Below are 20,871 nucleotides of genomic sequence, written 5' to 3' on the forward strand. Positions count from 1 at the left end.
TACATGCACGAGGCGGAGGGGGCGCTAGTGCTACGGCAACGACAACGGGGTGTTGCGACCTACACCACCTGCGTAGCATGGCAGTCGGCTGCAAGGGTGACCGCAACGACCGAGGGGCGGTGAAACGGGGTACAGACGCATGAGCCTGCTATGCTGACGTCTAGCCTACCGTAGGCGGAAAAAGATTTTTCCTCATGCGTTGACTGTAGGAGAAGATGAAGCGCAGGAAGGAAACATAATCCAATGGTCGTATACTCATCCAATGGTGTTAGGCAGGTGATTGATCGAGAGTTTAGATCGACCGACCGGCTGCTAGCACTGGCCACCTCGTATGCAGGTCCGTAAATCGCGACACAACCATCCCAACTTTATATCTGGCCAGCCCTCGCGCCGGGCCTAGCCAAGTCCAACAAAAAAACCCAGGCCTGGGCCCGGCCCAGCCCGGACATCGGGCCTAGAAAATCAGGCCCAAACCCGGCCTGACCGTGTAAAAGCCCGACGGGCCTTGGGCCGGGCCTCTTCGAGAAAACGCAAATACGGCGGGCCTGGGCCCAGCCCGGCCTTGCCTTCAGGCTTGAAATCTAGGCCCAGGCCTGGCCCGTGAGCAGCGTCGGGCCGGGCTTTTTCGGGCCGGGTCGGGTCGGGCTGTTCGGGCTGGGCTGCCCATGGCCAGGACTAATCCCAACCAGAGCTTCAGTCCCCCGAACCGCGACGACGACCACACGCCGGTGACGCCCGCCAAGCTCCCGAGTCGCCTCTCGCCTCACGCCCCCGCTCGCGCCCGCAGGCCGCAGCATGCTGCCCCTCGCGCACTCCACCCGCCATCCCCACCCCCGCCCTGCATCTCGAGCCCCACCTCCGAAGCGCTCTCCTGCCCGAGCCCGAACTCGACCTCGCCTTCCCCACCGGCGCCCGCAGTCCCATGCGCTCACCCTTACCCGAGCGCAGCCTCCGAGCGCGGAACCGGGCGAGAATACTGAAACCACCTCCGCCCCCGCCACCACCAGCGTCTTGTCGTTCTTGTGCCCGCTTCTCAAGTTCTTCGGGGTAACTAGCTGCTGCCTGCTGCAGTTGGTTTTCTTTATAAATAAAAAACTAACTGCTACAGTTTCTCCACTGAACTTGGATTTGTTTGCTAAAAATGTGTGGTTTTTGTGAACTGAAATGCAGGGCGGGGATCCTTCTCAAGAGCGGAATGACATCGTGGAGGTAAACTTCGTATAACTTTTTGGCACATTCAGACTGAATGGTACTGTATTCGCAAAATCCTACATCGACACTAGTAGAAGGGAAGAAAAATGACCAGCACAGGAACTCATTACATGAGAGCATCACAAGGAAAACAAAACAAAACAAAAAGCACTGAAAAATAGACGACTTGGATTATAACCTAGAGTTTACTGAAATGGTAGCAACAGGTGAAATTGTTACCATATGAATACCCTGTGGGAGCAAACTTCTATTCTAATACTGTAATTGGTGCAAAAGTTGTCCACCTGCCTCTCAGCGACCATCTGCTGTTAATTTATTGTTGAGTCAATTACACTTATGGTGTTAGAACTTGGCGCAAACGATCACTTTAGTGCTAGAACTTGTGGCGTACATCGAAGTGGTGCAAAAACTTGACTCGGGCGTGCAAATACGATGCTAATCGCGTTTATATACGACCGCGTGGCGCGGGGCCCGCTGTCATCGACCAAACAGTGAAGAAGAGGTCTGTGCGTGCTCTTTTTTCGAAAACCGCCTCGTTTTTTTCGCAAAAGCACCTGACAAACAGGTCCCAGCCATCAGCAGAACACATTTTAATTGAGCAAAAAAACGATCTGCTCAGGCCTCAAACCTGTGACACCGGGCTAAATGAGTGTGCATGTAGCCACTGATCCGAATCTCGCCGGATGTCAGTTCAGGATACACACGGTTTATATCCAATAGTTAAACAACATAAATTAATGTTTGAATTCCAGAAAAGAGATGCAGTTGAGGTAAACAAGCAGGCTAAATAAAGGCTTATCACTCTTTATATTTTTTTAGGGGTAGTCACTCTTTATGTCTACAATAGAATGTGCTCGTCGGCTAAAACGGACAGAACTTAGTGCGGCCCATTTTGAACATGTTTGGCTTTTCTCATTTTGTGCTTGTATGTTTGAATTTCAGCGTCTGCATACTTTTTTTCGAAAAAATAAAATTCTTAATTTATGTTGATATATAAAGATTCTTTCTTTAGTGTACACAAATGACGACTTGGATGGGCTGCACACGCAGGCTACTAGAGGTTGTCAGGTCGATTGCTGACCTTGCCATTTTTGTTGGGGGCTTTTCTATGGAAGAAATAAAAAAGGCGAGGTGATTTTTTGTCCGGGGTTTTTCTGTGGAAAAAATTAAAAAAATCGAGGTGATTTCGCAAAAAAGCATTGTGCTGTCACTGACAGCAGGCCCCGCGCCACATGGCAAGCCTCGTCAGCGTCGCTGCCGTATACAAACGTGATTAGCACCGTATTTGCATGCCCAAGCCAAGTTTTTGCACCATTTTGATGTACACCACAAGTTCTAGCACTAAAGTGACCGTTTACGTCAAGTTCTAGCACCACCGGTGTAATTGACTCTTTATTGTTTGCCAGGTGGCCACATCTTCCCTTTCAAGTTTAGCTAGACTGCCATGGGGATCAAGTGTTGCAGCTAGTAGTACAGAAAGAGTTGGTACACCAACGAGTGCTCCGACTCTTCAACTGTATGAGTTTGGTAATTGTTCTTTCTTTCTGTTGGTTCTGCCTCGTGGCATGTCAAACTAGTAATTTCAGAATGTACTGATCGCATCTTTTATTACCTTTCCGATAGAAGCATGTCCCTTCTGTAGGAGAGTCAGGGAGGCCATGACTGAGCTTGATCTTTCTGCGGAGGTGTTCAACCATCTCTTTATAGTGCCTCTTCATTCGTTCCTACAACCGTATTGTGTGATTATAAATCAATGTTTAGGAAAATCACAGTTCTCCTTGATGGGAATTGAATTATAGTTGCGTGGCAATATATGTCAAGGATTAAATTGCTTTTCCTTTGGACTATTAACATGATATTGTAATTTGGTATTTTTGCTACTTGATAACTTTACCCCAAATACTAAAAAAGTGCAGGTTTATCCTTGCCCAAAAGGATCACTGAGGCATAGAGATGTGGTCAGGAAAATTGGAGGGAACGAGCAGTATGTCTTCATCAATTCTGCATTTACTTATAGCTTCAGTTGAACAGAAATGCAGATTGGAAACTTCATAAAATCTGCATTCATGGTTAACATTTTTTACATTAATATGGACCATTTCTTCTCATGTTCCCGTTACGGCCATGGAAGTGAATTTTTGTTCCTACTTATACAGGTTTCCACTTCTTGTTGATGCAAGTACTGGTGTCACAATGTATGAAAGTGGTAAGATCCAATTGCTCGCTAGTCCTTCCTTTGGGTGGCGGTGACAGTGGGTAGTACCATGCAAGGTCTCTTTATTTGTTGGCATACAAAACAATAGTTTCCATTACTATGTTTAACTTGACTTCCTTCGTGTTTGTATAGTTAGATACTGATATGTGCCCTGAATGTGCAGGAGACATTGTGAAGTACCTGTTCAAACAGTATGGACAAGGAAAGAGCCCTTCTTTTGGCCTCCTTGAGAGGTATCCAACTTTGCTTGTTTGAATATCTTTTCCTTCACTTGTCGATTCCAGTCATCCTATGATATCATCAAGCTTTTTGCAGTACAATTTTCACAGGATGGGTGCCTACTCTTCTTCGAGCTGGAAGAGGGATGACAATGTGGAGCAAAGCCGGCGTGATACCTGCAGAGAAGCTGGAACTCTTCTCATTTGAGAACAACACTGTAGGAACCCTTCTCTCCTCGATGTACTTTTTGCAAGGAGTCAGCTATATTTTCTTCTGATATACGTGGGTGATTCAGTACGCAAGGATTGTCCGTGAGGCTCTGTGTGAATTGGAGCTCCCTTACGTTCTCCAGAACGTGGGAGAGGGGTCGTCGAAGATGAGTTCGCTGCTGAGCTTAGCAGGTTCTAAGCAGGTAAATTGAGAGCGATGCTGAAGTGCAATGGTATAAAAGAATTTGCCAGCATCGAAAGAGGCTGATTTGCAAAAGTAATGCTACTATGTGATAACGCGCTTGATATCCGTTTGTGTTTCAGGTCCCGTATCTGATGGATCCAAACACCGGGTTCCGGTCGGGCGATCACAAGACGATACTGTCCTACTTGTTTCAGCAGTACTCTTTGGGCGGCTAGCTTGTCCCTCAAATCTCGGCAAATATGCAGACACCTGTCAGATAGGCTGTTTTTTTCCGGTAGAAAGAGAGCAAGCGTGTATATTTGCCGTGATACGGAGCTTGGCTCTGAAGTATCAGTGGGTTTTAGAATTCTCAACATACAGTATATGGTAATGGTATGGGAAGATCTCGGTGCGTGGCACTGGCATGGCTCTCACGATATCAGAAAAACAGAAAGAAAAAAAACGGTATGCACGGCGGTTGCGCACGCACGCACAGTGAGCTAAAGCGGAGCAGCCTTTGGTTGCGCAACCGAACAAGACTCGCGGCACATGAGAGAGATGGCACTGCACTGCAGCGGTTCAACGGCGATGTATCATGCCATTGCCATTGTCCGCATCTTTCGGTTGTCTTCTTTACATGACGCTACAAGAAAAGGAAAAAAAAAGAATCAATATTGATTGTACTAGGTCTGAGTACCAACAAAGGCACGCGACGCGCCCGTGATGGATGCTTTGTCATCATGAATCTTAAAGAAATGGGGGAGTCAACTGAATCAGGGTCATGTGCAGGGAGGGAGCAGTTCCACGTCATGATCCTGCCTGCCTGCGTGCGTGGGGATCAATGATGGAAAAACAAAAAACAAGTGCGCCGGGAGATCAGTTTGCCCTAGTGCACTCAGAGTCGTAACCTTTTTCTACCCTTGAGAAGCCTCTTCTCCACCTCTAGCCCACAGGCCAAATCTCTCCGTCTCCGACTTCCTGCTCCGTTCTTGGTCATCTTCCTTTCGGGAGGAGGAGGGAGGAAGCATCATGGGCAACGAGTTGTGAGTTCCTCCCGTTCTGTTTCCGTGTATGTACATCTCCCGTTAATTGCGTGGCTGTTCTGCTCTGGTGAACTGAGAAATGCCGCTCTTGTCCTGGGTGCAGCGACTACCTGTTCAAGCTCCTCTTGATCGGCGACTCCTCGGTCGGCAAGTCCTGCTTCCTCCTCCGTTTCTCCGTGAGTTTCTTACTACTACTACTACTCCTTGCAATGCGGGTGGATGGACTGACCAATGGCGCCATCTTCCTTCTCAACATCACACATAAAAACATGGTCCTGATTTTTCTTCTTCATCCAGGACGATTCGTATGTGGACAGCTACATTAGCACCATCGGCGTTGACTTTGTGAGTGGCTTCTCCTCGCAGTGCAGCTGTGTTCTTGGAGCATGATTCTCTCGCTGGTTATTTCTCATCCTATGTTTGGTTCTTCTCTGATCCATTGATTGACGCACGTGTGCAGAAAATCCGCACTCTCGAGATGGATGGGAAGACCATCAAATTGCAGATTGTAAGTGATTAATCCCTATTCTTCTTCACAAGTTTGCATCTCCTTCAAAGTTTGCTACTTATCACGTAAGGGATATGTTGTCACTTGCAACCATCAACTTTTTGTGTTTTGGAAATGAACTGATTCCCCATCAAACTCCTGCATCACAAACATACAAACTGCATTCTACTGCCGGCGGAAACAATTGCGCAAAGCAGAAACCGTAATGCTCACAATCTCATCTCATATCAGTATCTCTTGCATTTACAACAGTGGGACACAGCAGGACAGGAGCGGTTCAGAACCATCACAAGCAGCTACTACCGAGGAGCTCACGGGATCATCGTAAGTCTCATCTCCCCAACCGTAAACAACAACAAAAACTGCAACTTTTACCCACCACAGTTCAGCAAACTTTTGGTTTCGTTGTATCCAGATTGTCTATGACATCACGGACATGGAGAGCTTCAACAATGTCAAGCAATGGCTGAGCGAGATCGACAAGTACGCCAACGACAGCGTGCGCAAGCTACTTGTCGGTAACAAGTGTGATCTGGCTGAGAGCAGGGTCGTCGATACTGCGGTGGCACAGGTCACAGTTCCAACTACCCTTTTGCATTCGAGATACTGATTCATCATAAACTAGGCTCTGTCTGTATACTTGTGGCACGGGAATTCGTCGTGTTCCTGTGGAAAATGAATCAATTCCTCGTCTGTCGATGCTGAACTTGTTTTGTTGCATATTTTCTTAAGCTAAATGGGCAATGCAAATCAGTGCAGGCCTATGCTGATGAGATGGGTATTCCTTTCCTAGAAACAAGTGCTAAAGAGTCCATCAATGTGGAAGAGGCCTTTTTGGCAATGTCTGCAGCAATCAAGAAGAGGTAGAAGAGCAAATGAGCTTTCGCATTATTATGTTCAGTTTTTGTTTTTGTTTTTGGAATGCTTATGCTGATTAAACTTGTGTGTCTGATCCACAGCAAAGCTGGAGGCCTTGAGAGGAAGGCATCCAATCTGGTCCAGATGAAAGGCCAGCCAATTCAGCAGCAGCAGCACAAGCAGAAGAGCAGCTGCTGTTCAACATGACTCGAGATCGGACTCGAGGGAGGGTAAAGCATCCCAGCGGCGCAGCTACCTTCCAGGAATCAGGATGAAAATGGCATCTGCCAAATGTGAACCTCTTTCTTCCTTGCCTTTTGGAACACTTTTTTAGCTAGCTGCAAACTGTATCAGTAAGTGAATTCGCATGTTCGTATCGATCTTTCAGTGGAGCAACATATGTCGAAATCATGTCAGGAAATTCTGTAATTTCGATGGTTCTCTAATCAGCACAGCAACCAGAGTTATAACATATCAGCCATATTGCAATCTGCTAACTGAACAATCTGAAAGACAGTGAATTTACATATGCAAAAGCTTGTACAGATACAGATACAGATACAGATACAGATGCAGGTTTTGTTTGTACTTTTTTACATCATGAAGTGGCAGACACATCACACAAGGCTATGAGACGTCCTTGCAAGGTCGCCTTGTCGAACTCAAATCGGAACTAGGAGATAACTTGGATAGGTCGGTCATTCAGGCTACACGAGTACTCCTCTCCATGGTTAGCTGGAGGGGAAACTGCAGTAACATCATGCAATCTGCGAACAGTCCAATCTGAAAGAGGACGAATCTACATATGAAAAAGCATGTACATCGACAGATGCTGATCTTCTTTCTCCTTTTTACAACATGAAGTGGCACACATAAGGTTATGTGAGTTCCATAAAGGGTAGCCTTGTTGAACTCAAACCCGAACAGGCGAGATAGCTTGATAGGTTGGTTGTTTAGGCTAGAAGTAGTATCCACCCTCCATGGTTCGCTGGAAGGGAAATTGTGGCATCATCATGTTGCTGCCGGTGTCCAGAATCCCGCTCTGCTCAATTATCTGCAGAAACAAGATCAAGACATTAAAAATAATGTTGGTCTGTTTAAAAATGTTGTTATGTTAGGTCCCTCTTGCTGCAGCAGGGCTGCACTAATTAGAATACCAGCGTAGAGGGATGCAAAGTGCTGAACCACTTGCATCCCTGAAGCATATGCAAAACTACCTTTTGCCAACAAATATTTAGGTCCATAGTTATAAAATATAAAAGACTCCCTCCATCCCAAAAAGCTTGTCTTAGATTAGTCTAGATACGGATATATCTAGATACATCCGTATCTAGACAAATCTAAGACAAGCTTTTTGGGACGGAGGTAATACTATTCATATAGTCGATTTCCCCGCTTTTTTTTACCGTGCTCTGGTTGATTCTAAACGCTTAAACTGATCTGAACGCTATCCTAAAATCAAAAGGTAACATCTCAAATAGTGCAGTTTCTTTTAAATGAATCTGGGTTAGAGTGTAGTACCCTTTCTTGAAGTATGTCGTTTGCAGCCTTCAGTATACCTTCCTGCAAAACAGAGGCACAAAAAGACACCGGTGAAGGGAATTGCTGTGCTCATCTTTCTACAAGCAAGTTTAAAAAATCTCATTCGAGGAATAAAATTTCGTGCGGAGCCAACCTTGGTCTTGAGCATCTCAATCTCCCTAGATATGATCTGCATCTGCTCAGCAGAAAGGGGCAGTATATTAAAAATAATCATTTCTGAAAAGATTTTAGTTTGTGCGGAGAAGGAGATATAGCTTACTTTTGTATAGCGGATATTGTGTACCCAAATTTCAAGGTTACTCTCCAGGGCTTGCAGCTCATTGAGATTCATGTGGTTTATATCATTCTCTCCATACATGTACCTGCATGGATGTGCTTACTTCTGTCAATCAGTCTTGTGCCCAATACTATACTTCTATCTTGCACCTCCATAGTATTTGAAATCTTTCTAATGGAATCTTGCCAGTTTAATATGGACCATCAGCCTGTATTACTAAACCACGTGCTACTGCTTCTCATTTTATTATATTTTATAACACCTCTTAAAAAACTAAATTTGATGCCAATAGTAAACGGTTGGTGTATCACGAAAGATGATTGTCCTTTTTAATGGACTCTTCCGAATCAGCATAGCACAAAGGGTAGGTATGTCGTCATTCAAGCACAAGTTAACGAAGTTATGCCAGTTGCTCAGACAGAAGACATGAAATTGCTTCACCGTTTACATATAAATATAACACAGCTGATTACCTTAAGCCCTTTTGAAGCAAGTCAATTTCTTGCCTTAAGAGTAGTACCTCTTGCTGTATTACCTGCAATGAGAGAAGAATGCCAGCACCTCAATAGAACTAGATGTAGAAGTAACTTTACATATTAGTAATTATGTCGAAGATAATGTAACTCAAGATTCATGCGCGCTGATGAACAAATCGTGGGCAGTGCGCCAAACCAAAGGTCTCTTACTAAATGACCATGCAGTATTTAATACAAATAATGTATTTCGAATGCATAGCTTTGCAGTGCTATTTGTCAATTGTCATTATGAGATAAACCATGTGATTTCTTCTCCTGACCTCGGGTTTGTTCTGCTCGCTACTTTCACCATGTGCTTCTGTGTTGCTACCCTTGTACCTCTCAATTAAGCCTTGCATGTTCCTAATACATCTCAGACATAAAACATATGAACAAATTAAAACATATATATTTTCTGGAGTTGGCTTTAAATCACTTAACAAGAGAGGGATGCATACCCGTTGGTAGCTAGCTCATAAACCTTTCCATGAGGAGAAAACACCATGACACCGATATCAGCATCACATAAAACGGACAACTCCTTTGCCTTCTTCAGAAGGCCCATTCGCCGCTTGCAGAAGGTGACCTGCCTGTGCACTGGGTTTTCTATCCTTCTCATCTGAACCTTACCACGAGCCATTACTATTCTTCAGTCTACCTTCTGGTTTGTGCACACAACCTCCCACTAGTTTGGACTAGCTTCTGAGGTTGTTGCAACTGGACTCTGGATCCTCCTCTCGCACTTGAGGCAAATGGTGATTTAGACCTGTCATGGATGTGAGCATTTTATTGTGGCTCCTGAGGACAAGGAATAATTGGTAGGCCAGTCCTTGCAGGTTGTGGAAGAGTCAAACAACACATCACTGTTGCAATTCACAAAGTAGACTAAATAGCTACCTTGTACAAGGGCATATGTTACAGCTTGTTCAAAGTGTATTGAATTCCTTGTAATATATAAAATCCATGTTGCTTGTACTGCCCCATGCTAGATAATCTAGTGGCCCATGATTACAATGAATATTTAGTGAGGAATATGTCTGATGTAAAGGCATTTACACTTTACACTGTTAAGGCTTTGTTCTAGTTTGAAAGGTCAGAATAACATTTTAAACTCTAGTATTCTACAATTTCCTTTCTTGTACGCTCATATTCAATTTGCCGCCATCTGACTAAAGAATGATAAAAATAGGAATGACACACGATATATTCTACAATCCTCTGAAGAGTTTTAAAAGAAATGCGTACCGTACAATTCGAAGTGTGAAGCCAACACTACATGTTACTGTTAAGTGTCATGCAACCTATTTTGTTTTGTTCACTTGGTTTTCATGACTCTGTCTTTTATAGAATTCCAACACCAACCAAAAGAGTCTGGTATACTCCATCCTATCTGCAAGTTTACTTGGAACAATTGAAAATAATGTCCAATAAAAAGAAGTACCTGCTGATAATCTAATCACAGTTAGCTGGTTCTTGTACCATTATGTTCAGTTGAGAAGAGGTTGCTTAGTGCACTTAGTAGATCCAAACATGACATGTCTGCCACTCCAGAAGTAGCAAATACAAGAAGAATAAAGCAAGAAACTTGCAGTAGGAACAAATAACATATTTATACATGCACAACTGGAGCGAAATCTTAATTGACCAAAGTTATGATGGCTAGCTCATATGAAATCATGATGGCAGTTCACCAGGACCACCCCTTTCATGAACACTTTAAAATGGCTTTAGATCCAGATTCCAGACCAGTTGTCCTCAAGTATTGTCAAAGTCAAGGTGGTCAGTCACATTACAGAGGCACAGCAGTGCAGTATATTTCTATCTCTATCATTCATCAAATCTCGGGAAGTCCAATGAAATCAAGAACTTTAGTTAAGAACCTAAAACTGCATTTTTGAGCATTTCAAAATATGAGCATCCACGGAGGTGAGAGTCGAATGTGGGTGGGCTCGGTGTGACGCCATTAGCCAACTGAACCCGAATCGGTTCTCCAAAATGAAGTATCTTCCTTTATCATCAACTTCTGTGTTGATTGGATCTATTACTTTTTGTTTTTATTTGATATTGTGAATGTTAAGTATCAGGATTCCCTGGCCAAAATAGGTACATCTTATGAAAACATGTTTTGCTTAGCAAGGAAGGTGCCCCTTTGAGTACTGTTAAGACAAGTTGTAACAGTACGAGACACAGCATTTTCAGAAATAGATAGGTTTCATGCATCACTTACATATGAGGGATGAAGAAACAGCGGTGAACCAAGTACATGAATCCTACACGTTATGATTTTTTTTACGACATGGAATTTCATAGAATACTCAAATCAATAAGCAGATAATATACAAGGTAGAAGGGTGACTCTGCCATTATCCAAACTAATTCATTAGGTAATGCCATAGATATAGACCAGATATAATTAAAATGTAACAACATATAAAAATTAAAAGAAGCATAGAGAATAATTACTCCCCGACAAAGGAACAAATGCAAAGCTGATGATTTTTTGTTTGTCGCTTTTTTCGAGTCTAGCAAATGTTCTTTAGGTTATACCATCCACTGAAGAGGCACAAACCGATGTGGCTATGTTGATAGATAACAGGTAGGAAAGAGTGTCAACTAGCCGCTTCCTTTCAATTGAAGTGTTTGAAAAAGAAAGGTGCCACCAGGCTCATCACATGATGGAACAATAGTTAAATTTCAACATAAGTCTAGTGATGTTCCTTTGTTGTATCTTGCCGGAATACTGTAACTTTGCACAATATCGAGCTTCACAAGTTCATATTCTATTACTTCTCAATGCAAATGTATTTTTTAGGCATGCCTGCTCACCTGTACCATGATTGCTACATATTTAGATTTAAAAAAAGTGAACAGTTGCTAAGTTTTCAGCTCTCTGTCACAGAAAGTTCATTCTGGAACTCCTATCACTAGTTTGATAGGATTTTCAAATATTGCAGTTGCCTCCCTATATCAGTTGAGAAAACAATTTGATTTAGCAAAAACTAGCAGGATCTTCAAGCTAGATATTTTTTTAATCTTTCAAATAATAACATTACTTGCATTCTTTACTTTGTGAGAGAGAAGAGAAGTCTTGGTTGCCTGATCTTAAGAAATTTCTTTACATGAAAGAAAACCGTAAAAGGCATAGCCGAAATTCGTGCTTATCTAGCAATCTCTTTGAAAACTATTCCAGCCGTGAGGCACCTAATATTAGTCTTCACTAACAAAACCATAAATTTGCACTAAATAACAGGCCTCTGAAGAGAATAACTAAGATTTGTTCACGAATAAACAAACAACCAATAAGATTGTGTGCTGTAGTGCATCTGAACCTCACTTTTGATACAGAAGGGTATTGAAAGCTCTTCCTTGAACATGATACATCATCCACAAAATGAATGTGACAGCTATAATTCTATTAAAACTACATTAAAAAATCAACACAGGCGATAAAGTTCCAAAGGAAGATTTCTAACATGTCTGTGATGCCAAAGGAACCACAAGTATTGGCCATCACATAGCTTTCATTTTTATATACATACTAATAATGCTGCTTTTCACTATTCTGTAGGTGGCGATATCAACAATTAAAGCTCAGAATAAGATTCCCTAATCTGTGAGCCTGATATTTACTTGAGACAATGTCAGGTAATATCAGGGATAATCATTCCAAAACATTATTGCACAAGTACTTTTATGATAAGCTTGAGAGTGTAGTAGATCCTCTTCTCTTTTTTCACTTAAAGAATTTGAAGGAGACCAAGGTTCAACTTTGTCAGATTAGAACAGAAACTGAAGATCTACATTTAACTGAACAGTGAAATTTAGATCTAACCACTTAAAGGGTTTAAATCATGAAAATCTTGCTAAGTTCTAAATTAAACAACAACTGAAGTTTTCTGTTGCACCAATTTAGCTATTGAATGTATTGGGCTAGGTGCAAAAAATCATAGTTCTGCTGATTTTTTTTTTGCAAGCAACTGGCAGGATGCTGCCTTTCATTAAGAGAGAAGAGAAACCAAAGTATTTACAAGAGATGGCGGGTTTATAATGGGAACATGCCAAAACCAAAGTTCTAATGATTATGCTGGATTCACAAGGTAACCTAATAGCATTTTTTTCCAGTTTCCTGCATAATCAGGAATTTCTGTTGCACCAATTTAAGTATTGAGTGTGTGGGATTGGCAAGAAATCAGACTTCTTAATTTGCTTTCCAGCTTGCACTTCTTAAATTGCAATGATGATTACATATTTTATCCATACCGTGCCGATACACATGAGCATTGAAATCAATGACCTTATTCCTTTAACATAGTACTGATACATGAGGTAGATGATCTGATGGGGTGGGGATTCATTCCTGAAAGGCCCATCTAGACATCGGACGGCAGAAATGGGTAATCAGTGTATCCAATAACTGGATCAGAGAGGTAGAAAGTATCTCTTATGTACTTGTTGAGAGGAGCACCTATTTCAAACCTCCGAGGCAAGTCAGGATTGGATAAAAACAAGCGCCCATATGCTACCAAATCAGCATAGTCATCGGCGATTGCTTTATTTCCATCATCCCTGTCGTATCCCCCAGCTACAATAAATGTTCCTTTAAAAGCATCCCTTATGGGGCGAAGACTATGGGGAGTTTCAAACTTCTCACCAATATTCACCATCCGTGGTTCCACCATGTGACAATAGAGAATTCCAAATTTGTTTAGTGCATGTGCCATGTATAGGCCTAGAGCTTCTGGGTTTGAGTCGGATGCCTCTGAATAGTTTGCAAACGGAGAGAGCCTTATCCCAACCTTATCAGCTCCAACTTCATCAACTACAGCTTGAACTACTTCCAATGCAAAGCGGCAGCGATTCTCTAAGCTCCCACCATATTTGTCAGTGCGATCATTGACTTGGTCCTTTAAGAACTGATCAATCAAATAACCATGAGCTCCATGGATTTCAACACCATCAAATCCTACACACCATACAAGGCATTGAGGTTAGTGATCCCTCTTCTTCAACAGTCAGGGCGATGTCGAAGAATTCAGTAGGTATCTGTTAGGCACTAGGCAGAACATTAACGAGAACAAGTGTATGCTAATTTTCTCCTGATACTAATTTGGTTGAATGAGAAGTCTGAACTTTGTATGATATATAATTTCAGCATAACATTTGGAGCACAAATGTGAGAGATAAAGATTACTAAAGGGGGTTCATTACCAACCAAAAGGTACTTACCGGCTTCAATTGCATTTCTAGCAGCAGCCCTAAAATCGTTGATTACCAAAGGAATCTCATTAGTCTGTAGCCGCCTAGGAGTTGAAATTGTAGGCACATCTATGCCATTGGCTCTAACTACAGGTTTGAGTGGCTTATCAGTGCTCGAAATTGGAGCCTGCCCGTTAGGCTGAAAAGCTGCATAGAGATAACGAACATGTGTAAGTGAAATACAAGCAGGGCTACAAGGATGACTATGGGGTTGCTAATGTATTTTTATTAACAAAAAAACATGAGGCAACTCATGGTGTCATAAAATGGTGAATAATCGTACAGAATGTTCATAAAAAAATTGAACCAAAAATCTAAAATCCATTTGAGATATTATTGCTTGCGACATAATTGTGCTTACATTTGGTTTGATGACAATTCAGACAACCTTATATTAGAGTTAGTAAACTTACTGTGATTGGAGACTCTTCCTACATGCCAAATCTGACAGAAAAATATTCCTCCTTTTGTGTGAACCCCATTCACGATCGGTTTCCATGCTTCTACTTGCTCCTTTGTCCAAATGCCAGGAGTGTCTTTGTACCTAGCATTCATACAGTGTAACAAGAAACATATCACCTTTAAAAGTAATACAACTGCAAAGAGGAAACTGAAACTATGACTACTAAGATATCAAAAGCCACAGCCTAACGATATGTTGTACACACCCTTGAGCAGTGTCTGAAACTCCAGTGGCCTCAGCAATCAAAAGGCCTCCTTTGGTTGTTCTCTGTTGATAATACAGTATGGCATGAGGCTGAGGAACATTTCCGAAGGACCGCTCCCTTGTCAGTGGTGCAAGAACTACCCTAAACAGAAAAAAGGAAAGACCTCAGGCAAGTGGATCATCAGGTAAAGCTGAGTGGCAGAATGTGTTGGACTCCTTTTTCAGGGACAAGTCCATATGCACAGTCGAAGAAATTTCAGGGACACACTCCTTCCCATATTCGACAGCAATTCATCAGACGAAAATTGATTGTTGACCACACTTTCTAGATGGTGCGTACTCATTGGTATTAAATAACTCCTAAAAGTTAGGGTCTATTGATGGAATAATTGTCCAGTAATGACAGATGATTTGACTTGACAAATATCATCCCACATGTTCATTCAGAAACATCAAAATTTCGGATCGACACTTCCCTTGTAAATAAATACAAAATGCATGCTAAATAAAAGATTTCAGCATAGATGCTTCCTTCCTCAATTATCATGGGGGGTTAAAACACTGGGCTAAATTCGGTTCTTGATGGTAAAATAAAACAAGATATGAACAACAGCAGGACAGCAGTATCCAGACAAGAAGAGCCTCTGATAAAAAGCAGGAGTGCATAACATCCACATGACAATAAAGATCCTTCGCGAGTCATGTCCGGGATTAGAAAAACCCTCCTTACTGAAAAAACTAGTGCGGTTGGGAGCTTTAGCACCCGAATTGGTTTCCCTGTTGCAGGAATCGCCTAAATAGAAGACCTAAAAGAATCGATTCTTGGGCGATTACTAACAAACATCGGCGGCCGGTTGGGGTTTTCCGTACCAAGAAAAGAGAGATCGAGTGGGATCGGAAGAAGAAAAGACGGACCTGTGGGAAAGATCAAACCTTCCCATCTTGTAGGGGGTGAGGAGGGCAGTCTTGCTCATCTTCCTTGGTCTGCTCCTTGCCCCCTTCCGCCCTTCCTCCGCCCGTTCGTGGGGGTGGGCCTTTATGTTGATGAAAGCTGTGGCGGCCGGGCGTACTGCTCTCTACTGTGGACTAGGGAAAGAAGACTTTTCCTACTAGTAGTACTACTCTGGGCGCGGTGACATGTCCTTTTCAAAAAACTTGGTTCAGTGAACCTGCCACGATTGTTGACGCACGTTTTGCTTGCAAGATCACAGGAGGAAGAGCTGGCCACACACTATTTCGAGTTAAGAGAAAAAAAAACTACTACACACTTCTTCGACATCACTGCTGCAGTCATCCAGATCCAGCGGAGGACCATTGGGCTTTTTTTGAGAGGGGTGAGTACCATTTAGCTTTTTTAGGAGTATAATAAGCGCGACGGCCCACGGGCTAGGTTATGTTACTAAGCTGTCGTGCGCAAGCCCAAGCGGCGACCAGGCTCATCCGCCACCTTGGCCCAGATGGCTTCGATTATCTATCTCATAGGCGTAACTCTAATCTCCTTTTTATGTAATTTTTGTTTTGAAGGTCGTTTGAACAACTTAGAAGCTCATAAGTTAGCTAAGCATTCTCTTTCCTTGGGTCCGGGACGCCACGTTTGGTTTGGCCAATCCCATGACCTGACCTGTATCCCACTTCATGTGGCTTTCGATGAATAAAGCTTGGCTATTTCCTTCAAAAAAAAATCTCATAGGCGTAAAAGACAGGCTCTTCTAAAAAAAAACGTTGCTAAAAAAAAGGCGTAAAAGACAAGCACCCCTTAAAAAAGGAGTAAAGGACAAAAATATTAATTTGCGCGCTTAATTTCTGCCCATTTTCTTTTTGAGAAAAATCTGCTAAAAAAGTCCCCCCAAATGTTTCCCTCTTGTGCAAATCAGGTAAGCAGAGAAGTCAGTCTACAAAAAAAAATGCTAAGCAAAAAGACGCAACGGCAGTAAAAGAAACGAGTGTAATCATCGAAAACATCCAACTGGTGTTGCCTTTTATTAAGCACGGTAATTGTTCTCTTGATAGTTGATACGACGGTACTAGTAGAAATAATAAAAGAAGAAGCCACACTGATGGAACGGCAACACAGTTCCTTAGGTATCATGCATGCATCTTTGCTACATCATGCCATTCCCCTTGGACGTCTGGCCGAGAAACGGGTAGTCCGTGTACCCGACGACGGGGTCGTCGGTGTAGAACGTCGCCCGGTTGTACTTGTTCAGCGGCGCGTTCCGCCGGAACCTCTCCGGCAGGTCGGGGTTGGCGAGGAAGAGGCGGCCGTAGGCGACCAGGTCGGCGTACTCTTCGGCGATGGCGCAGTTCCCCTCCTCCCTGCCGTACCCTCCGCCGACCATCAGCGTCCCGTCGAAGGTGTCCCTCATCGCCTGCAGCCTGTGATGCCCCGCCCCAAGCGCCCCGGCGTCGCCCTCCCACGACATCTCGGGCTCCACCACGTTGAGGTACAGGATGTCTCGTCGGTTCAGCTCCCGGGCCATGTACACGGCCAGCTCGTCCGGGTCCGAGTCGCGGCAGCCGAGGCAGCTGGAGTAGGGCGAGAGGCGCACGCCGACGCAGTAGGGCCCGATCTGGTTCGACACGGCGTCCACCACCTCGAGGGTGAAGCGGCAGCGGTTCTCAAGGCTGCCCCCGTAGCCGTCGGCGCGGTCGTTGACGCTGTCTTTCATGAACTGGTCCAGCAGGTAGCCGTTCCCGGCGTGCAGCTCCACCCCGTCGAACCCTGCATGCATGCACGCATGCCGCATGCATTAGAACCTCGATCTCAAGCAGGAGCATAAACCATCTGCGAATTGGATTAGCGAACGAACTTACCGGCTTCAAGAGCATTGCGGGCAGCAATTCTGAACTGATTGACGATATCGGGAATCTCTTCCTCGGTTAGGCTCCTGGGGGTGGAGAAGTCCATGGAGTAGTTCTCTGGAGTCCTCTCTATCGGCTTATCGGTGCTGGAGATGGGTTCTTGCTCTGACGGTCAACACAGACAGAAGATCAGAGCTGAGAACATGCTAAACTATTTCTTTTTACTGATAGCAGCAGCTCAACCGCAAAAAAAAGAAAAAGAAACTGACAGCAGCAGCTACAGTGCAATGGACAGCGACAACAGAAATCTTACGCATGTCGGACGCTCGCCCAACGTGCCAGATCTGGCAGAAGAAAATGCCGCCCTTGGCGTGCACGGTGTCCACGATGGGCCTCCATGCCTGGACCTGATCCTTGGTCCAGATCCCAGGGGTGTGCGGGATGGCGCTCATCCCCTGCGCGTCGGCCGACACGCCGGTGGCCTCCGAGATGAGGAGCCCACCCTCCGTGGCCCTCTGCGCGTAGTACTGCATGGCGTGCGGCTGCGGGAAGTTGCCGTACGATCTCGACCTCGTCATCGGCGCCAGCACGACCCTGAATGAAGGAAGTGAAATTAGCGAGATCTTCAACGAATTTAGCAGTTTTTTCCGTCCGGTTTCTCTTATAAACTAGACCAACCTTCTATCTATTCAACGAATTTAGCAGTTTTTTCTGCTAACATTCAAAAAAGAAGAAGAAGAAATTACCAAGATCTGGGTCCATGATGTTCACTGCTACTTTCAGATGCGAATTGATTTATTTATTTTTTGAGACAAATCAGATGCGAATTGATGCTTGGGAAGTTTGCCGTGTTACTCACCTGTGGGAAAACTCGAATGGGCCCATTTGGTAGGGAGTCATGAGAGGAATGGGCTCCATCGACCTTGTTCTTCCTTCTTCTTCTCTTTGAAATGTGAGTACTTTCAAGTGTCTTGCGATTTGCAATACGACGGTACTTACTTATATAGCAAGAAAATAAATTGGAAGCAATTAACGACGTGATACGTGGGGGATTTGTTATACGACACTTGTCATGCATGCTAAGGTCTAACGGGTCAAACCTCTTCTTGCAAGTGCCTGTCAGCGCTGACGCTCCCCCTTTTGTCACGCCTACATTATATCCTAACGTTAGGAATGAGCTTTGTAGACCTGTGGCGCGTTCATCTCTGATGGTGCATTGAAGGAGTACCAACGTTCCATGCATAACTTGTATTTCATCCATTAAACCTAGGCAATTTGTGAGCGGTAACATGTATATAGCGACAAGAATAAATTAGGGCAGTAAATGATATGGTAGGTGAGGGATGCGTTACTTGACGCTTGTGATGATGAACCCCAAATGGTCAAAGCTCTTCTAGCAAGCGTCGGTGGGTCACGACGCTCGCCCCTTGTCCGCACAATACATGGGTGGAGCCAGGCCAGTAGCAGGCCTTGGGCTGCGTTGAAGAACTGTTATTGGATTTGGGCCTCACGTCTTAGTAATGCTCCAGTCACCAAAGGAGTAGGGCCTCACGCCCCGGGCCCAGGCCCTGGGGGCCTGTGGCCTGTCTCCGCCCCTGCGCACATATATCCTAACATTGAGATATGAGCTTTGTAGACGTTTTTTAGAGTTTTGTAGACATTTTTTGACCCTGATGAACTTTGTAGACGTTGTGACACATTCCTCGATCTAATGATGCATTAAAAAGTTCCAATGTTCTATACACAACTAGGATATGATCCATTTAAATCTATGCCAATACGCAATGCAATGATACTTATATAGAAAGAAGAAACAAAATGGGAGATAAACGATGTGGTAGGTAGGGGATGTGGTATACGACTTTTGTGATGTTAAAGTCTGAAGGGTCGAAAGCTCTTCTTTGTCAAGTATCGACGGGTGTTGACGCTCCACCTTGTCTACGCATATATCTGAACATTGAGATATGAGCCTTATAGATGTTGTGATACATTCATATACATTGAAGAAGTTCCAATGTTCCACGCATAACTGTTACCTGCTTCATTAATTTGTGATATCGGGATATGTATATACCAAGAAGAAATAAATTGGTACTGATGAACGATATGGTAGGTGAGGGATGCATTATGTGACGCTTGTGACGTGAAGCCTAAAGGGTAAAAGCTCTATTGCAAGTGTCTACAGGTGCTAGCGCTCTCCTGCTTGTTTGTGCATTTACCCTCACATTGAGATATGCGCTTTGTAGACATGTGACACATTTCATGTCTGATGGCACATTAAAGAAGTCCCAATGGTCCATGTACAACTACTACCTATTACTTACCATACCCGTATCTCCCCCACATCGCTTCACGGATGGCTTGAACGAAAACTCTAGCCGTCGTCGTTGCCACCGTTTGTGCACGCGTCAGGAAAATCTCAATGATCTACCTATGTGGTTTCTCTCAGCTGTCATATAAATATACTTAACACAATATGGTGAAATAATATGCGTGAAAGAGCAACCTAATCCCCTACGTACATGGGTTTTGGTAATTAATGTAAACATATCTTAAGGGACTAATGATTACCAAGTCCATTGAAGATTAGCTCCCCCAAAGTGCAACAATATAAATGAGTCAAGAACCCTCGTTTTCTTAAACAACAAACTCTGGCCAACCCAAGGACTTAGCCTTTTCATTTTAGTGATGCAAGATCACACTGAGTCCATAGGTATGCATATAGTATCAAAATGGGATCAAAGTTTCTAACATGAACTTCTTTCTCATGTGATTAAAGACTGATCTCTAAGCCTTAAAAAGGTTTTTTGTTTTTTTTCACTATGTCTATGTTTTCCCACTGCCTGGAGCCTCTGAGCTCTTCCACTTTGATCCTTCGAACTCGATCAAAAGATAGCCATTGTAAAACCCTAGTTAATCGAACCTCCTAGACACCTCCATTTAGAACCTCCGGAGCTCTTGTTACCTCCTTTGTATAGAGTACATGTATCTACCAGGAGATTGTAATGTGTATTCTACGAGCCTGGCCCATCGGTTTATATAGGTACCGGGGGTCCTAGGGCTATAGGATCCTAGTCGGCTATGTACAAGGAGACAGGGTTCCTCACGGATCCAACATCTTGGAGTATGTGTGAAGCCTTTTGGATCTTCCTTGTAATTGTCATGGGCTGCCCGAAGTGGCCCAGGACGGACTGACACAGGGGTCCTCGACCCGGCCCATTAGGTCGGGAATCGTCATGGTGAGAGGCCCCTAGCTGGGACACCATCATCATGTGTGGTCCTACAACTTGTTGGAAATATGTCCTAGAGACAATAATATAGTATTATTATATTTTTCATGTTCATAATTAAAAGTTTATATTTC

At 43.7% G+C, this 20,871-nt stretch overlaps 5 protein-coding genes across 8 annotated transcripts; 2 read left to right on the plus strand and 3 right to left on the minus strand.

Moving 5' to 3' along the window:
• The first annotated feature begins 695 nt into the window (after positions 1-695).
• Positions 696-4,458, plus strand: LOC125538395 (Thioredoxin family protein). Of its 2 annotated transcripts, XM_048701649.2 has the most exons (10): positions 699-1,047; positions 1,171-1,209; positions 2,619-2,739; positions 2,836-2,897; positions 3,129-3,196; positions 3,369-3,418; positions 3,591-3,660; positions 3,743-3,863; positions 3,942-4,058; positions 4,180-4,458. In XM_048701649.2, the coding sequence occupies exons 1-10, from the start codon at positions 796-798 to the stop codon at positions 4,273-4,275; spliced, it is 996 nt and encodes a 331-aa protein (XP_048557606.1). In that variant the 5' UTR covers positions 699-795; the 3' UTR covers positions 4,276-4,458. The 2 variants fall into 2 exon arrangements, with proteins under 2 accessions (XP_048557607.1, XP_048557606.1); XM_048701650.2 differs by lacking the exons at positions 2,619-2,739; positions 2,836-2,897 and having other exon boundaries at positions 696-1,047.
• Positions 4,459-4,595: 137 nt separating this feature from the next.
• On the plus strand, positions 4,596-6,920 carry LOC125538396 (GTP-binding protein YPTM1). The gene is made up of 8 exons (XM_048701652.2): positions 4,596-5,082; positions 5,186-5,258; positions 5,380-5,427; positions 5,543-5,590; positions 5,843-5,914; positions 6,006-6,161; positions 6,350-6,453; positions 6,550-6,920. The coding sequence occupies exons 1-8, from the start codon at positions 5,069-5,071 to the stop codon at positions 6,653-6,655; spliced, it is 621 nt and encodes a 206-aa protein (XP_048557609.1). The 5' UTR covers positions 4,596-5,068; the 3' UTR covers positions 6,656-6,920.
• A 26-nt stretch (positions 6,921-6,946) lies between these two features.
• On the minus strand, positions 6,947-12,837 carry LOC125538397 (MADS-box transcription factor 26-like). 3 transcript variants are annotated; one of them, XM_087544221.1, is made up of 7 exons: positions 10,028-12,837; positions 9,241-9,548; positions 9,064-9,145; positions 8,741-8,802; positions 8,124-8,352; positions 7,970-8,011; positions 6,947-7,502 (listed from the first exon to the last, which is right to left on the minus strand). In XM_087544221.1, exons 2-7 carry the CDS (start codon positions 9,420-9,422, stop codon positions 7,407-7,409), a joined length of 693 nt encoding a protein of 230 aa, XP_087400347.1. In that variant the 5' UTR covers positions 9,423-9,548; positions 10,028-12,837; the 3' UTR covers positions 6,947-7,406. The 3 variants fall into 3 exon arrangements, with proteins under 3 accessions (XP_087400347.1, XP_048557610.1, XP_087400346.1); XM_048701653.2 differs by having other exon boundaries at positions 8,124-8,165; positions 8,250-8,352; positions 9,241-12,837; XM_087544220.1 differs by having other exon boundaries at positions 9,241-12,837.
• A 137-nt stretch (positions 12,838-12,974) lies between these two features.
• LOC125538394 (putative 12-oxophytodienoate reductase 11) lies at positions 12,975-15,802 on the minus strand. The gene is made up of 5 exons (XM_048701648.1): positions 15,621-15,802; positions 14,707-14,847; positions 14,452-14,582; positions 14,009-14,185; positions 12,975-13,745 (listed from the first exon to the last, which is right to left on the minus strand). The coding sequence occupies exons 1-5, from the start codon at positions 15,677-15,679 to the stop codon at positions 13,153-13,155; spliced, it is 1,101 nt and encodes a 366-aa protein (XP_048557605.1). The 5' UTR covers positions 15,680-15,802; the 3' UTR covers positions 12,975-13,152.
• Positions 15,803-16,651: 849 nt separating this feature from the next.
• On the minus strand, positions 16,652-18,488 carry LOC125541746 (putative 12-oxophytodienoate reductase 12). Its single transcript, XM_048705087.2, has 4 exons — positions 18,367-18,488; positions 17,821-18,101; positions 17,520-17,672; positions 16,652-17,427 (listed from the first exon to the last, which is right to left on the minus strand). The coding sequence occupies exons 1-4, from the start codon at positions 18,423-18,425 to the stop codon at positions 16,808-16,810; spliced, it is 1,113 nt and encodes a 370-aa protein (XP_048561044.1). The 5' UTR covers positions 18,426-18,488; the 3' UTR covers positions 16,652-16,807.
• Between the last annotated feature and the right edge of the window lie 2,383 nt (positions 18,489-20,871).

Source organism: Triticum urartu, chromosome 2A, assembly GCF_056163025.1.
Source record: "Triticum urartu cultivar PI428250 chromosome 2A, HENAU_Tu73, whole genome shotgun sequence".
Taxonomy (NCBI): Eukaryota; Viridiplantae; Streptophyta; class Magnoliopsida; order Poales; family Poaceae; genus Triticum; species Triticum urartu.